The sequence below is a fragment of the Caretta caretta genome, chromosome 24 (assembly GCF_965140235.1).
Source record: "Caretta caretta isolate rCarCar2 chromosome 24, rCarCar1.hap1, whole genome shotgun sequence".
NCBI lineage: Eukaryota > Metazoa > Chordata > Testudines > Cheloniidae > Caretta > Caretta caretta.
In genome coordinates this window covers 14,793,663-14,811,703 of record NC_134229.1, presented here as the reverse complement: position 1 = coordinate 14,811,703, position 18,041 = coordinate 14,793,663, and the positions used below count along the sequence as shown (strand labels likewise).

General features: G+C 58.9%; 1 protein-coding gene across 2 annotated transcripts in view; it reads left to right on the top strand.

Moving 5' to 3' along the window:
* HPN (hepsin) overlaps positions 1-17,306 on the top strand; it is a 28,884-nt gene extending 11,578 nt beyond the window's left edge. For both annotated transcript variants that reach the window (XM_048828870.2, XM_048828869.2), the window contains exons 3-13: positions 4,993-5,094; positions 5,595-5,636; positions 6,096-6,225; positions 6,667-6,789; positions 9,264-9,304; positions 11,882-12,047; positions 12,344-12,534; positions 12,913-13,008; positions 14,581-14,723; positions 14,810-14,974; positions 15,219-17,306. In XM_048828870.2, coding sequence (XP_048684827.2) covers positions 4,993-5,094; positions 5,595-5,636; positions 6,096-6,225; positions 6,667-6,789; positions 9,264-9,304; positions 11,882-12,047; positions 12,344-12,534; positions 12,913-13,008; positions 14,581-14,723; positions 14,810-14,974; positions 15,219-15,257 — 1,238 coding nt within the window. In that variant the 3' untranslated portion in view covers positions 15,258-17,306. The remainder of the gene's footprint in view (positions 1-4,992; positions 5,095-5,594; positions 5,637-6,095; positions 6,226-6,666; positions 6,790-9,263; positions 9,305-11,881; positions 12,048-12,343; positions 12,535-12,912; positions 13,009-14,580; positions 14,724-14,809; positions 14,975-15,218) is intronic.
* The last annotated feature ends 735 nt before the right edge of the window (positions 17,307-18,041 follow it).

Genomic DNA, 18,041 nt, shown 5'->3' with positions numbered 1-18,041 from the left:
ATGAGGGGGGATTTGATAGCAGCCTTCAACTACCTTCAATGGGGGGGGCGGAGGGATAGCTCAGTGGTTTGAGCATTGGCCTGCTAAACCCAGGGTTGTGAGTTCAATCCTTGAGGGGGCCATTTAGGGATCTGGGGCAAACACTGGGGACTGGTCCTGCTTTGAGCAGGGGGTTGGACTAGATGACCTCCTGAGGTCCCTTCCAACTCTGATATTCTATGATTCTGTGATTCTACCGGAAGGGGGGTTCCAAAGAGGATGGAGCTCGGCTGTTCTCAGTGGTAGGAGATGACAGAACAAGGAGCAATGGTCTCAAGTTGCAGTGGGGGAGGTTTAGGTTGGATATTAGGAAAAACTTTTTCACTAGGAGGGTGGTGAAACACTGGAATGCGTTACCTAGGGAGGGGGTGGAATCTCCTTCCTTAGAAGTTTTAAAGGCCCGGCTTGACAAAGCCCTGGCTGGGATGATTTAGTTGAGGTTGGTCCTGCTTTGAGCAGGGGGTGGGACTAGGTGACCTCCTGAGGTGCCTTCCAACCCTGATCTTCTATGATTCTATGCTGTACGAGCAGGGGGAGCCCTGGGGGGCGGGGGTTGGGGTGGGGTTGTGCCCCGAGTAGAACCCAGCTTGGGTAAGTGGCTGTTTTGATCATCTTCCAGTGAGGACACCACAGCCCGAGCTGCTCACATGGCCCTGCAGCCTGGGAGTGGGAGGTGACCCCTGTCTCTGGGGCGGCTGCTCCATGCCTGGGGCAGTCGCTTACACAGCCTTTCCCCTGGAGTGGGGCTGACCCGGCTGCGACTCTTTTTCTGATGGAAAATCAGGTTCTCAAGAAAACAAAAGTTTTGGCAGAAGAGGGGAGGGGATGTGGTGGGGGAGGCTGGGAGCCAGGACACTTGGGTTCTCTCCCCAGGTTTGGGAGGGGAGTGGGATCTAGTGGTTAGAGCAGGCAGGGCTGGGAACCAGGACTCCTGGGTTCTATCTCTGAGAATTTTCTGACTTTCCCTTGGGAGAAGAAAAAAAATAAAATTTGGGGACTGAAAACTGATATGGGGGGGAGATATTTTAGTTTTGACAAAAAGTGGGAATTTTCCCAAGGGAAGAGCCCTCCCTGCTTTAAGGAGTTTTAGCCTCTCTGGCCGTGCCTGGGGAAGTGATGCAACGGGGCAGAGGGGCAGCTGGCTTCAGCAGGGTGTCCAACTGAATTCAGCGCTGGGAGTTAATGTCTCCTCTGCCCGCCAGTTCCATCCCTATCACCTGCTCCCTGGGGGTGGGTCAGAGGCTGTGTGCTAGGCGCTGCACAGGCCGAGAGACAGTCCCTGTCCCATAGATGATCGGCCTCATTGCCCCGGCTCTGGCTGGGGCTGTGCGTATCACACCAGGTCTGGCTCTGCCCAGGGACCCCCAGAGAGCTGTGCTCACGGAGGGCTCCAGCGAGTGGTACTGCTCATCGCTGGCCCTGCTGTGCCACCCCAGGATGGCTGTGTACACACACACACACACACACACTCACTGTCTCTCTCGCTCTGTCTGTGTCACACACACACACACACACTCTCTCTGTGTCTCACACACACACACACTCACTCTCACTCTCACTCGCTCTCTGTGTCTCACACACACACACTCTCTCGCTCTCTCTCTCTCTGTCTCACACACACACACACTCACTCTCACTCGCTCTCTGTGTCTCACACACACACACTCTCTCTCTGTGTCTCACACACACACACTCACTCTCACTCGCTCTCTGTGTCTCACACACACACTCACTCTCACTCTCACTCGCTCTCTGTGTCTCACACACACACACTCTCTCGCTCTCTCTCTCTCTGTCTCACACACACACACACTCACTCTCACTCGCTCTCTGTGTCTCACACACACACACTCTCTCTCTGTGTCTCTCACACACACACACTCACTCTCACTCGCTCTCTGTGTCTCACACACACACACTCACTCTCACTCGCTCTCTGTGTCTCACACACACACTCTCTCGCTCTCTCTCTCTCTGTCTCACACACATACACACTCACTCTCACTCGCTCTCTGTGTCTCACACACACACACACTCACTCTCACTCGCTCTCTGTGTCTCACACACACACTCTCTCGCTCTCTCTCTCTCTGTGTCACACACACACACTCTCTCTCTGTGTCTCACACACACACTCACTCTCACTCGCTCTCTGTGTCTCACACACACACACACACTCTCGCTCTCTCTCTGTGTCTCACACACACACACACTCACTCTCGCTCTCTCTCTGTGTCTCACACACACACACTCTCTCGCTCTCTCTCTCTCTGTGTCACACACACACACACTCACTCTTGCTCTCTCTCTGTGTCTCACACACACACTCTCTCTCTCTGTGTCTCACACACACTCTCTCTCTCTCTCTCACTCTCACTCTCTCTCTGTGTCTCACACACACACACACTCACTCTCACTCGCTCTCTGTGTCTCACACACATACACTCTCTCGCTCTCTCTCTCTCTGTGTCACACACACACACACACTCTCTCTCTGTGTCTCACACACACACACACTCACTCTCGCTCTCTCTCTGTGTCTCACACACACACACTCTCTCGCTCTCGCTCTCTCTCTGTGTCTCACACACACACACTCTCTCGCTCTCTCTCTCTCTCTGTGTCTCACACACACACTCTCTCTCTCTCTGTGTCACACACACACACACACACACACACTCACTCTCGCTCTCTCTCTGTGTCTCACACACACACACTCTCTCTCTCTGTGTCTCACACACACACACTCTCTCTCTCACTCTCACTCTCTCTCTGTGTCTCACACACACACACACACACACTCACCCCTGCTGTGCCACCCCAGGACGGCTGTACACACTCACACAGCCCAGTTGTGTGACCCTAGCATGATTGTACACAGACTTACAGACCCACTGTACCCCCCCCCCGGGCGACCACACACACACACACACAGAGCCCTACTGTGTGACCTTAGGATGATTGTACACACACATACAGACCCACTGTGCCCCCCGGGCGACTGTACTTGTACACACAACCACACACACACCCATTATTTGACCCTAGGGCAACTGTACACACACACACAGAGCCCCATTGTGTGAAACACAGGGCGACTGTACATACACATACAACCCCACTATGCTCCCCAGGTGAATGTACACACACATATCCCCACTGTGTGACACCGGGGCACCTCTACACACACACAAACACACAGAGAACCACAGAACCTGGGGTGTGACCCCAGGGTGTCTGTACACACACATACAGCCCCAGTGTCCCCCCCCTTCCCAGGGTGACTTTACACACACACACAGGCCAGTTGTGTGACACTAGGGCTGTTGAATTAGTGTGTTGCCATTGTATTATTTCAGTGCAGTTGAAGATATAGAAGCCTTTGTGTTGTCCCTGTACATCGTGGGGTGGGCGGCTGGGAGCCAGGACTCTGGGTTTTATCCCCAGCTCTGATTGCCCTGCTCTGTGCCTCAGTTTCCCTGTCTGTACATTTCAGAGAGCACCACTCGTCCTGTGGTGGAGCAGCCGTGAGGCTGAGCCAGGCCCTGGACCCCGCCCTCACCCCTTCCCCAGGTATAGGCTGGCAGCTCCCTCCCCCCACCTGGGCTGGGCTGTCGGGGTGTGTGTGTGTGGGGGCGGGGGGGAGTCAATCGTCCCAGGCCAGGTGTGAGGAGATCAAGAAACCCGTCCTGCACTCGTTCCCTGTCTGTCCCAGCACAGCATCCGCAGCTCCAGCCCAGGTGGCCCCTGGCTATGAGGCTCTGGGCTCGGGGCAGGGCCCAGCATGGGGCTGGCACTGCGTTCCTTCAGCCCTGCACTGGCCATGGGACAGATTCAGCCACACACCCATGTCCCCACAGAGACACCCCCCTCCCCAGGACTCCTGGGTTCTATCCCAGCTTGGGGGGGGGGGTTAGTGGTCAGAGCAGGGGGGCTGGGAATTAGTCAACTAAACTGGATGGTGCTGCCAGGAACACAGACCTCCAGAGCCATGTGGGGCTTTGGGGCTAACACTGAGTATGAGAGCAAAACAACCCTCCTCGGCCCCTGCAACGCGGACCCCCTTCTGAGCCCCCAACCCTGCAGCATGGCACCCCCGGGTGCTGGGGGACCTTCCTGTAGGGGCACACAGAAAACTCAGTGTCTAGGGGTCGGTGCCCTGGCCCTAGATGGGGCAACTGAGCTGTGGGGGCTCCCAGTCAGTGGCACCGTGGGGCCGGTTTCCTCCCCTGTGGCCCTGCTATGCCTGGGGGGGGCCGCCTCTCCTGCAGGGGCCCCAGCAATGGGAACAACTCTGCCAGCCGCTTGCTGGGTCACCGCACCCTGCCCGAGGGCAAAGTCCCCCTGGACCAACCCCCACCCCGCCACGCTCGGCCTGTGGGACATAGAATTCATTGACTCTTCACGATGGGGCTGGGAGCCAGGACTCCTGGGTCCTGTGCCTGGCAGAAAGGGGAGGGAAGGGGAGGAGGGGGGGGGGGCTAGTGGTTAGAGCAGGAGGCTGGGAGCCAGGACTCCTGGGTTCTATTCCTGGTACAGGGAGGGAGGGGGAGTTCTAGTGGTTACAGGGGCGGAGGCTTGGCACCCCCACCCCCTCGGGTGTCCAGGCCCCTATTTCGTCCCCAGGCCTACTTTCCCCTCCCTCCATCCCTCTGGTACCACAGCAACCCCGGGCGGGAGGATGACGGGAGCCCATGGGGCTGGCTGAGTGGGGGGGGGGAGGGCAGACAGCAGGAGGATGGCTCATGGGGCCACCGGCAGGCAGGTTCCTGTGACTCCTCTAGGGCGAGATATGGGGCTGCTGAGCTGGGGCGGGATACCAGGGTCAGTCCCAGGGCCGTGTGCTGGGCTGAGGGGTCCCAGCCGGCTGGGGGGGACTCAGTGCAATAGCCTGTGCTGAGAGCCAGGGAGGGGGGGTCGTTCCCAGCACCATTAACCCCCCTCCTGTTCCAGGGGGCCCAACGGTGCCGTGCTGGTCGCTGCCCAAGGTTGTGGCTGTCGTGACTGGCGGCTTCCTGCTCTTAGCTGGCGTCGGGGCCAGCGTGTGGGCCATTGGTAAGAACCTGGCCCCCTAGGGCCCCCCACTCCTGACCCACAGGCCCTGCAATCCCAGCCCTGGACTCCCCCTACCCAGCCCTGCCCAGGGCCCTCACTCCCGACGCGCAGCCCCCTACTATCCCAGCCCTGGACTCCCCCCCCCCCCGCAGCCCTCCAGTGCCCCCCACTCCCGACCCGCAGCCCCCTGATAGCCCAGCCCTGGGCTTTCCCCACCCAACCCTCTGGTGCCCCTCACTCCCAACCCGCAGCCCCCGCTAGCCCCCATTACTCCTCCCCAACTGTCCAATGCCCCTTACTCCTGTCCTGTAGCCCCCTGCTAGCCCCACCTGCCAGCCCTGCAGGTGCCCCTCATTCCCACCCCCCGGCTCACATTCCCTGATGCCATAGCCTCATTCCCCACAATCACAGCCGTGGGCGCACCTGGAGCTCCCCCTCCTGCTGCCCCCTGCTGGGCTTGGTGGGCTCTGCATGTACGCTAAGGCTCTTGTCTCTTGCAGTGACATCTGTGCTGGGGAGTGACAGTGAAGGACTGTATGGTGGTAAGTTGTGGAGCCCCCTGCTCAGGGCCATATGACTGAGAGCTACTGCCCCCCCCCCCCAGTAATGGGGGTCTGACACCCTCCCCCTTGTGCACACCAGGGTAGGACCCGAATCCCCCTCCTCTAACCCACCAGCCCCCACTCCCCTCCCAGAACCAGACATAGAACCCAGGAGTCCTGACTGCCCGTAGAGGGCCCTCGTCCACTGGGTCCTGCTGCCACTCTGTGGGTGTTAGTAGGAAATCGGCTGGTCTGTGAACAGCCCAGAGCTCTGCCCTGAGCCACCCTCCCTGTTGCTGGGAGCCCCGAGGATGGCTGTTGCAGTGCTGGGGATGGCCACTGGAGGGAGACATGGACACAGGTGGCCCCGCGGTGCTAGTCCAGGGCTGGAGGGGAGGTGGAGGGTGACCCACGACGTTCTTAGACCCTTGCTCAGTGCGGCCCCCTCCCACCCCACAGTCCAGGTCGGGTCGGCGGACCTCCGGCTCACACTGTACGATGAGAGCGCGGGCAAATGGCGCCTCATCTGCTCCACCTCCTCCAATGCCCTGGTGGCTGCAATGAGCTGTGCAGAGATGGGCTTCGTCAGGTACCAGCCTGGGCTAGCAGGGGCTGCGGGTCGGGAGTGAGGGGCGCCAGCAGAGCTGGGTGGGGGGGACCCAGGGGTGGGCTAGCAGGGGCTGTGGGTCAGGAGTGAGGGGCGCCAGCAGAGCTGGGTGGGGGGGACCCAGGGGTGGGCTAGCAGGGCTTGCGGGTCGGGAGTGAGGGGCGCCAGCAGAGCCGGTGGGGACCCAGGGGTGGGATAGCAGGGGCTATGGGTTGGGAATGAGGGACACTGACAGAGCTGGGTTGGGGGACCCAGGGGTGGGCTAGCAGGTGCTGTGGGTCACGAGTGAGGGGCACTGACAGAACTGGGGGCGACCTGGGGTGGGATAGCAGGGGCTGTGGGTCGGGAGTGAGGGGCACTGTGCGGTGGGGCAGATCTCTGACAGGGGTGGGTTGCCTGTGGGTGACGCTGTCCCCTCCCCAGGTCTCTCTGGCACTCGGAGCTGGACGTGGAGCGCGTGGGCGCCAACGGGACGTCGGGATATTTCTGTGTGGACGAGTCTCGCCTGCCACTGGCCCATAGACTCAGTGAGGTCGTCTCCATCTGGTGCGTGGGGCAGGGCGGGGGGCTCAGCAGCGGGTGCCATGCTGCTAGGATGGGGCAGGGGGACCCTGTGGGCAGCCCTTCCCCCACGCCTGGGCTGCTGGATCCCTGGGAACCGGTTACTCTTATATTGGCATTGTGTGTGTGTGTGTGTGTGTGTGTGTGTCTGTCCTGCTGCCCCCTGCTGGAGGGGATGGGCCCTGTGTGATCTTGTGCGCGCGTGCTCTCTCTCTCTCTCTGTTCCTGCTGCCCCCTGCTGGAGGGGATGGGCCCTGCCGTGTGTGTGTGTCCTGCTGTCCCTGTGGGAGAGGCTAAGCCCTGCTCTGTGTGTGTGTGTGTCCGTCTGTGTCCTGCCAGTTCTGGGGGGAGGCTGAGCCCCGCAAACACACACACCTCGCCTTCAAGGCAGGAGGGGGCAGAAAGGAGTGAGCAGTGGGCAGGAGATGCTCAGGGGAGAGGACCTAAGGGGAGGGGGCAGAGCGTGGGCAGGAAGAGGTGGAGTGGGGCAGAGTGGTGGCGGGGCTTTGGGGAAGGGGCGGCGCCGGGATGGGGCACCCACCCGCCAAACCAAAAGTCAGCACCTATGCCTGTAGGAAGCTCATTTCCCCCCGTCTGGGAGCCTTCTTTTGTCTGACAGGTTTCAGAGTAACAGCCGTGTTAGTCTGTATTCGCAAAAAGAAAAGGAGTACTTGTGGCACCTTAGAGACTAACCAATTTATTTGAGCATGAGCTTTCGTGAGCTACAGCTCACTTCATCGGATGCATACCGTGGAAACTGCAGCAGACTTTATATACACACAGAGAATATGAAACAATACCTCCTCCCACCCCACTGTCCTGCTGGTAATAGCTTATCTAAAGTGATCATCAGGTGGGCCATTTCCAGCACAAATCCAGGTTTTCTCACCCTCCACCCCCCCACACAAATTCACTCTCCTGCTGGTGCTAGCCCATCCAAAGTGACAACTCTTTACATAATCAAGTCGGGCTATTTCCTGCATAAATCCAGGTTTTCTCACATCCTCCCCACCCCCATACACACACAAACTCACTCTCCTGCTGGTAATAGCTCATCCAAACTGACCACTCTCCAAGTTTAAATCCAAGTTAAACCAGAACATCTCGGGGGGGTAGGAAAAAACAAGAGGAAACAGGCTACCTTGCATAATGACTTAGCCACTCCCAGTCTCTATTTAAGCCTAAATTAATAGTATCCAATTTGCAAATGAATTCCAATTCAGCAGTTTCTCGCTGGAGTCTGGATTTGAAGTTTTTTTGTTTTAAGATAGCGACCTTCATGTCTGTGATTGCGTGACCAGAGAGATTGAAGTGTTCTCCGACTGGTTTATGAATGTTATAATTCTTGACATCTGATTTGTGTCCATTTATTCTTTTACGTAGAGACTGTCCAGTTTGACCAATGTACATGGCAGAGGGGCATTGCTGGCACATGATGGCATATATCACATTGGTGGTATGCAGGAAATAGCCCGACAGTGGGGTGGGAGGAGGTATTGTTTCATATTCTCTGTGTGTATATAAAGTCTGCTGCAGTTTCCACGGTATACATCTGATGAAGTGAGCTGTAGCTCACGAAAGCTCATGCTCAGATAAATTGGTTAGTCTCTAAGGTGCCACAAGTACTCCTTTTCTTCTTTTGTCTGGTGATTCTGACCACATCTAACACTCTGTGTGTGCGTGTGAAGGCGTCCACCCTCTTCTTCCTTATTTGTATCGTGTCCCCCAAAAATGTTGGGGTTCCCCATTTCCCATAGGTTGGTTATGGTTCCTTTTAGTGGCATTAGCCTGACGTAAGCCCTGCGGTTAGGGTTAGGGCTAGGGCAAGGGCACAGGTTAGGACACTGTGTCCTCTCGTCAGAATTATTCTTCCTGTTAATTTTCCCCAATGCCACCCATTGCAACACCTTTCCCAGGAATCTTGTAGCTTAGGGCCCGTTTTTGGACACTTATGTCCAGCATTTCTTAAGCTTCTGGCCGAGTGTGACTAAGCTGACATATTACAGGCCTCAGCCTGTAGACCTGGTGTTTCAGCCCTGTTTACTTAGATAGCGAATGCATCCATATCCCTTCAGGCTACCGAGCAAATGTCTACTGCTCTAGTCCTACAACTTGCATCGATTTAGCACATCTTGATTCTATATGATGTTAGTTCATTGTAACATCACGTAATAAATGAATGATAATGAACTCTGTGTGCGTGTGTGCGCCCCCTGCTGCCCCGTGCTGTGTGTCTGTCCCCCTATGCCCCAGCTCACACCTACTTTCTGTCCTTTTCTGTCTAGCCCGGTCTCTGCGTCAGTGAACGTACGTGGGTCTGAGGTGTGCATACATGCCCTTATCCGTGGGAGTGGCACCTTCCCCAGATGCTCAGTGGGGGGTGAACACGCACCTCACGTCCCCCACACATCCCCTCCTGCCCCACCCTCACGCTGACTTCTCACATTTCTGTCTTACAGCGACTGCCCGATGGGCCAGTTCCTTGCAACGCTCTGCCAAGGTATGAAGCCCTCAGCCCTGGGCATAGCTCCATCCAACACCCCGTCCTTCCATCCATCCACCCACTTCCATACCCAGCCAGCCATCTACCGACCCATGCATTTCAGCACTGACATACCCGCTATCCATCTAACTATCTCCACATTCACCATCCATCCATCCACCTCCATACCCACCCAGCCAGCCAGCCATCTACCCACCCATCCATCTCCACAACTACACACACCCTATCCATCCATTCATCTCCACACCCACTGTCCATCGCTCCCTCCATCTCTAATCCACACCCCGTCCATCCATCCATTCATCCACTATCCATCCATCTCCATTCCACACCCCCTCCATCCATCTCCATACCAACCCATCCATCCATCTCCACAACTACACCCCCACTATCTGTCCATCCATGCCTCATTCATCTCCATTCCACACCCCCTCCATCCATACACCCATCCACCTCCATACCCACCCAGACAGACAGCCATCTACCCACCCATTCATCTACACACCCAGTATCCAGCCAGCCAGCCACCCATCCACTATCCATCTACCCATCCGTCCACCTCCATACCCAGCCAGCCATCTACCCACCCATCCATCTCCATACCTACACACCCCCATCGATCCATCCATCCACCTCTGTGCCCACCCTCCACAGTTCCTCCATTCACCCATGTCCACACCTACACCCCCCATCCTTCCTTCTCTCCAGCCACCCCTCTGTTCATCTCTCCTGCACAAACCTGTCTGTGGGTTCATCCCCATCCATACCACTCTCTCTCTAGTCAGTGCTCATCATAACCAGCCCAAATTAGAGCTGGTTGAAGTATTTATTTTTTATTTCCAAGGGAAATTAACAGTTTTCAGGGAAGTGTCAGACTGCAGAGCGTTTGGGTTCTGAATGTGGCCGCGGTGCTCGTGGGCAGTGCAGCTCAGTTGCCTCCTGTCCCTGGTCTCGTCTGTGGGCTGAGACACCCTGAGGTACCAGAGCCAGGGACTCCCAGGGTACACGTCAGTCTCTCTGGGACAGGAACGTTGGGTTTTCAACCAGAGCAGAGGCTTTTCCTGAGAAATTTCACTTTGTCAAAAACTCAAATTTCCACTGAGTCCAATGAAGCTACGGCCAACTGACATGGGCTGGGGGTCTGGCCCCATTGAGTCCAGTGGAGCTACGGCCGATTGACCCCAGCTGGGATCTGACCCCACTGACGCCAATGGGATCTGGACCCATTGACTCCAGCAAGTTAAAGAAATATGGGCTGGATGAATGGACTATAAGGTGGATAGAAAGCTGGCTAGATCATCGGGCTCAACGGGTAGTGATCAATGGCTCCATGTCTAGTTGGCAGCCGGTATCAAGTGGAGTGCCCCAGGGGTCGGTCCTGGGGCCGGTTTTGTTCAATATCTTCATAAATGATCTGGAGGGTGGTGTGGATTGCACTCTCAGCAAGTTTGCAGATGACACTAAACTGGGAGGAGTGGTAGATACGCTGGAGGGAAGGGATAGGATACAAAGGGACCTAGACAAATTGGAGGATTGGGCCAAAAGAAATCTGATGAGGTTCAACAAGGACAAGTGCAGAGTCCTGCACTTAGGACGGAAGAATCCCATGCACCGCAACAGACTAGGGACCGAATGGCTCGGCAGCAGTTCTGCAGAAAAGGACCTAGGGGTTACAGTGGAGAGAAGCTGGATATGAGTCAGCAGTGTGCCCTTGTTGCCAAGAAGGCCAACGGCATTTGGGGCTGTATAAGTAGGGGCATTGCCAGCAGATCGAGGGACGTGATCGTTCCCCTCTATTCAACACTGGTGAGGCCTCATCTGGAGTTCTGTGTCCAGTTTTGGGCCCTACACTACAAGAAGGATGTGGAAAAATTGGAGAGAGTCCAGCGGAGGGCAACAAAAATGATTAGGGGACTGGAACACATGAGTTATGAGGAGAGACTGAGGGAACCGGGATTGTTTAGTCTGCAAAAGAGAAGAATGAGGGGGGATTGGGGGAGGGGGATAGCTCAGTGGTTTGACAATTGGCCTGCTAAACCCAGGGTTGAGAGTTCAATCCTTGAGGGGGCCATTTAGGCATCTGGGGCAAAAATTGGGGATTGGTCCTGCTTTGAGCAGGGGGTGGGACTAGATGACCTCCTGAGGTCCCTTCCAGCCCTGAGATTCTATGATTCTGTGGCCGACTGACCCCAACTGGGATCTGACTCCATTGACTCCAGTGGAGCTAAGGCCCATCGACCCCAGCTGGAGGTCTGGTGGAACGAGCTCGGGGCCCTATTGTGATCTGCACAGGCACTTCCTGGGCCTGCAGTTTCCAGTTAAAACAGCCAAGAGCCAGCGTGGAAGAAGCTAGAGGATAAAATGCAGCCTCCAGAGTTACCCAGGAAACCTCCCTTGGCGTCAGGGTGGGAGGGGGGTCACCTGGGGCTGCCCCACTGGTTACCCCTGGGACCGTGCTGGGGGAGTGGCCAAGGCCCCCGGGGTGGCTGTGGGGGTAGGGTGGGGGCTTGGTGCTGTCTCCCCCTGGTGGTTGCGGCTGGGGGTGGCTGGCACTGACTGGCGTGTCCGCTGCAGACTGCGGGCGCAGGAAGCTGTCTGTTGACCGGATCGTGGGGGGCCAGGACGCCAGTCTGGGCAAGTGGCCGTGGCAGGTCAGCCTGCGTTATGACGGAACCCACCTCTGCGGCGGCTCCATCATCTCCAGCCAGTGGGTTGTCACCGCCGCACACTGCTTCCCTGAGTGAGTGCCCAGCACCAAGCGCGGATGGAACCCAGGAGTCCTGCCTTCAGCCCTGCCCCCCTGCTCTAACCACAAAACCCCACTTCCCTCCCAGAGCTGGGGATAGATCCCAGGAGTCCTGGCTCCCAGTGCCCCCACGTTCTAACCACGAGACCCCACACTCCTGTCAGAGCCAGAGAGAGAACCCAGGAGTCCTGGCTCCCAGCTCTCAGCAGCAGCCCCATCCCAGGTGGGGGAGGGGGTGGCCGCCCCGCCTAGCCCCCTGATGCACTGTCTCTCTCTGTCCATCCCCGCAGGAGAAACCGGGTGGTGAGCCGCTGGCGGGTTTTCTCAGGCGCCATCTCTCAGGTGTCCAGCAGGGGGCAGCAGGCGGGGGTGACGGGCGTGGTGTACCACGCGGGCTACCTTCCCTTCCTGGACCCCAACAGCGAGGAGAATGGCAACGACATCGCGCTGGTGCACCTGGCCGCGCCCCTCAGCTTCACCGGTGCGTGGGGAGCGTGGGGCGCCCGGCCGGGGACCTGGGACCTCGCCCTGCAGGGAGCCACCCGTGGGGGCTTTGTGCGCGGGTTGTCGCGTGAGCGTGTTAGGGACGCCGGGGTGTGTCGCAGTTGTGTGGGGGTGAGGGGTGTCTGCAGTGTGTGCGCGGTGTGCATTTACCTACCAGTGTGTGGTGTCCGTGTAAGGTGTGTGGCGTGTCTGGGGGTTTTGTGGGGGGAGGTGGGGGCATTTATCTGCGTGCATAGCGCGATGGGTTCGAGTCGTGTGCGTGTTGTGTGTATAGTGTGCGGTGTGTGTGTTGAGCATGTGGCTGTGTGGCGTGCAACCCTTGTCTATGCCTCATGCCCAGACTCTGTCTCCCCAGAGGACGTCCAGCCCGTCTGCCTCCCGGCGCTGGGGCAGCCCCTCCTGGACGGCAAGGTCTGCACCGTGACCGGCTGGGGCAACACGCAGTACTACGGTGAGTGTGTGACTGCCCCCATCCCCATGGGGCACAGCCCCACCCCTAGACATGGCCCCGCCCCTTCCTGTGGGCAACCAGGGGGAGGGGCCCTCATCAGGGTCACACAGCTGGGGGGCTGGGGATGGAGGAAGAGGGCCATTCGGCAACAGAGACCTGTGTTAGAGGCTCCGCTAGGGTTGCCAACTTTCTAATTCCTGGTAACCAGACCCCCATGGCCCCACCCCACTCCACCTGTTCCCCAGGGCCCACCCTCATCGCCCCTTCTCCCCCTCTGGTTGCTCACTGGATCCTCTCAATGGGGTTGGGGTGCAGGAGGGGGTGAGGGCTCTGGTTGGAGGTGCAGGCTCTGGGGTGGGGCTGGGGACAAGGCGGTTGGGGTGTGGGAGCAAGCTCAGGGCTGGGGCAGGGGGTTGGGTGCAGCAGGGCTAAGGCAGGCTCCCTACCTGCCCTGGCTCCGCGCTGCTCCCGGAAGCGGCCGGCACGTCCCTGCAGCCCCTAGGCAGAGGGGCCAGGGGGCTCTGCACGCTGCCCATACCCACAGGCATTGACCCCGCAACTCCCACTGGCCGTGGTTCCTGACCAATGGGAGCTGCAGGGGTAATGCCTGTGGGCTCTGGCAGTGTGTGGCGCTTCCCTGATCACCCCTGTGCCTAGGGGCCTCAGGGACATGCTGGCCACTTCCGGGAGCAGCGCAGAGCCAGGGCAGGCAGGGAGCCTGCCTTAGCCCTGCTGTGCCGCCGACTGGACTTTTAATGGCCCGGTTAGCGGTGCTGACCGGAGCCTCCAGGGTCCCTTTTCGACCGGGCATTCCGCTTGAAAACTGGACCTTAGTAACCCTAGCCTCCCCCCGGCCCATGGTAACCGGGCTTTTGGTTTGGATGCCATTTAGGGTTGTCAGGTCCCCCAAAACCAGGCACCTGGTAACCCTAAATGGCACCCAGACGCAGAAACCAAAAACCAGGTAAAAACTGGATGGGTAGCAATGCTAGGCTCCGCCCATGGGGAGGGGCTTCCCAAGATGCCACCCAGAGCAACCCATGATATCCTGACCCCAAGAACCAAGTTCAGGAAAGCCCACCCCCATGGGGGCGCACCACTCCGGAGGTCCCTCCTCTATAGGGATGGGTGCCAGTGTTCAGATGCTGGTGTGGATGCTAGGCAGGTGAGGTGCCAGGGTTCAGGTGGAGGCATATAGTGGGCAGGTGTGTGTGTGTGGGGGGAGAGTTACAGTTCAAGTGCCAGGGCAGTTGCTGGGGGAATGGGCAGGGGTGGGAGCTAGGTGGGCGGAAGCTGGGTTCTGGGGGGTGGGGCGGGTGCTGGGTAGGTGGGGGCTGGGTGCAGGGGCGGGTGGGCACTGGGTTGTGGGTGGGGAGAAGCAAGGCGGGCAGGGGCTGGGTGCAGGCAAGTGGATGCTGGGTGGGCAGGGGTGGGGTGGGGGGCAGATGTGGGGCAGGCAGAAGCTGGGATAGGGGCGGGATGCCCTGGGGGGGCAGCAGTTGGGTTTTGGCAGGGCAGGTGGGGGCATGGCGGGGGACCCCATGCCCACTCTTCCCTCCCCTTATCCCCCAGGGCAGCAGTCCAGCATCCTGCAGGAGGCCTCTGTGCCCATCATCAGCACCGCACTGTGCAACTCGCCTGAGTACTACGGCAACCAGATCCGCCCCCGCATGTTCTGTGCTGGCTACGCCGAGGGTGGCACCGATGCCTGCCAGGTGGGGCCGGCCGGGGCGGGCAGGGCAGGTGGGCAGTAGGGGCCAGTGTCAGGGCACTGACTTCTTTGTTGTCTCCCTCCCGGCAGGGTGACAGCGGGGGGCCCTTTGTGTGTGAGGACGGCATCTCCCGCACCCCCCGCTGGCGGCTCTGCGGCGTGGTCAGCTGGGGCACCGGCTGCGCCCTGCCCCAAAAGCCGGGGGTCTACACCAGGGTTGGCGCCTTCCACGACTGGATCCACCAGGCCATGAAGGTGTGTGGGGCAGGGATGGTCCCTCCATTTATCGTCCCTTTCAGTCTATTCTCCCTGAGGGGGGTGGGATCCCCCAGTCTGACCCCCCCATCCCTCCTACTCTGGCCTCCTGGAGGCAGGAGGGATCATCCCTCCAGTGTATTTGCAGGGGGGTGGCATTGCCACCCCCTCCCCAGCCTGGATCCGCCCCGGTCTGTCCCACCCCAGCTGTGCCAGCCCCTGATGCCCGTGTCTCTCTCTGCAGACTCACTCCCTGGCCAGCGGGATCGTTTCCCAGCACTGACCCCTGCTGCCCAGGTTCCCGCACTATGGAGTTACGCCAGCCCTCCCCTCGCCCCCCAAGCCAGACAGACGCTGCCCCCTCCATTCCAGCCACGAGGGGCAGCTGTTCCTACATGACCTACTGGACCTTGCAACCCAATGACCTTCGACCTCTGACCCCCACAGCGCCTTGTCTGCGTTACTGGAATGAGAGTAGGGTGACCAGACAGCAAACGTGAAAAATCGGGATGGGGGTGGAGGGTAATAGGAGCCTATATAAGGAAAAGACCCCAAAATCGGGACTGTCCCTATAAAATCAGGACATCTGGTCACCCTAAATGCGAGTGTGGGTGGGGGCTGGGGAGGAATGGGCCAGATCCACCTATCACAATGCAGTGTGGCCCTTTAAGCCACCACCCACCAATGGTGGACTTATAGATCCACTATCATAATACAGCACCGGCCCTCTAAGACCCCACCTGCCAATGGGGTTTTCTAGCTCCACCTATCACAATGCAGCGCGGCCCTTTAAGCCTCCACCTGCCAATGGGGGTTTTCTAGCTCCACCTATCACAATGCAGCATGGCCCTTTAAGCCTCCACCTGCCAATGGGGGTTTTCTAGCTCCACCTATCACAATGCAGCGTGGCCCTTTAAGCCTCCACCCTCCAATGGGTTCTACAGCTATGGCTGCTCCAGGGCCTGCTGGAGTTCTTCATCCCTGGAGCAAGGGGGCGGGGGCTGGAAAAGAGCTTCTCTGTGATTGGTTAACAATGGTGGGAGAGACTGCATAGGCCACACCCTCTGCCACCATCAGCCAACCAGGGTGGAGCTGCCTGGCCTTAACCCCTGCAGTTCTGGGCAAAAGCAGACCCATCAGCCTGGGGCTCTCCAGTGCCAGCAGCTCAGCCCTGTGGGTGGTGGGGGATTAGATCCTGACTCACAGCCCTGGGAGGAATCCTAATACACAGCCCTGGGGGGGCTGAGACAAAGCCCTGCGTGGGGTGAAGTAGACCGTGACCCACACCCTGGGAGGAATCCTAATACACAGCTCTGGGGGCTGCTGGACACATGGGTCCAGAGCTGATGCCCCAAACCAGGACAGAGCCTCCCCCTGCCCCAGCAGAGCCCCAGAGGCGTAGGGAGTGCTGCCCTCACCCCTGCCAGGCTACCCCCTTCCCAGTGGGTGCCCACACCTCCAGGGGCTGGGAGCCTCCCTCCCAGCACCGGGTCCAGGGTTGCCAACAGCAAATCCACCCCACCCCCTTAACACCCCCATGGGTAGCACTGCTCCCAGCTGGACCCACCTCCTATGATTGCCTGCCCCAGCAATTGGTCCGTGGGGGTTGGGAAGGGACCAGGGCTCCCCTTGCATCTATGCGGGGCCCCAGGCTGAGCCCCCTGCATCCCAGGGGGCTGAGTATGGAGGGTCATGTCTAGCGAGCACAGCACTGGTTGGAACACACCCTGCTCAGGTGGTCTGGGCATTGGTCAAAGGAGTGTACGTGGGGTGGGAACCCCATAGCAGGGATTGGGGAGGGCAGGGGGAACAGCTTGGCTTAGAGAGGTGAATGTACACACAGAACAGGTCCCATGCTCTCCAGCAGGGGGCAGTAGGGAGGGACACACAGAGCAGGGCCCATCCCCTCCAGTAGGGGGCAGCACCCGTGTGTGCGTGCACACATGCACACACACACACACACACACACACAGAGAGCAGGGCCCATCCCTTCCAGCAGAGGGCAGCAGGGACGGGGACACACACTATCCCATTCTAACCTGGACACACACACAACCACCCACCAGCTCACTATACACCTGCCGCATCCCTGCTACACAAACTCTCACGGATCCCCCCTCCCCCCGACCCCCATCTGTTGCTAATCCCCAGCCCTGCTCAGCGGGTGACACCTGGGAGCCTGCGCAATCCGGCTGGGAGGGTGGGGGGCGGGGGCTCCTGTACATAGCTTATTGCATTAGCTCCTCTCCCCCAGGCCTTGGGGGCGAGTCTCTCTTGTTGTATATGTTTGCACAGTGATCGCTGCAATGAAAAATAAACACCGTTTTGATTAGACACGTCTGGGACTCCTCCCCCCCCCGCGGCTCCAGAGCACATTTGCTTAGGAGGTCTCTAACCCTGGCAGCTGAGGCCTTGGCCAGTGGGGGCCCAGGGGTTCATCGCTGTGGACTGGGGCAGGCGGCTGTCCCAAGTTCCCACCTGCCAGGCAGTCGGGCGCGGAGACAGCCTTGCCTCGCACCAACTGCCCTATGGCCCTTCGCTCAGCCAACGTCCTCTGCTCTGCCATGATACGGGGCTAGCCTGGATCGCCGCTTAAAGTTTCCCTCGTCTGCCTTCAGAGAGTGCAAGGCCAGCAGGGCCCAATGGGATCAGCTAGTCCGGCCTCCCTGGCCTCGCGCAGGCCACAGAACGGCCCCACAATCCTTTTGAGAGCCAAGTGGTTAGAAAAAACACTCCGTCCGCTGCAGAATCTCCCTGGTTAATCACGGAGTGGGCCAAAGGTTAATCCCTCTCTGTGCTGGAGTCACAGGTCCGATGCTCTGGAACTGCTCTGTATGAAGCCAGCCAGGACTCTGGGGTGGTGGGACTTCCCTTAGGGCTTGCTGTCCAGAGCAAAAAGCCTCCTTGGCTTCGGCCTTCCTGGTCTGACCTCGGAGCATTCAGCACCCCTGTTCGCACCCTGCACTTCCCCTGGGCGGGTCCACTGGTCGGGACCCCTGGGGAAGCCAGAGGGCCCTGCACCCCCACTCTGTAGCCAGCTGTGCCTCTCAGCCAGTGTAAAACAGAA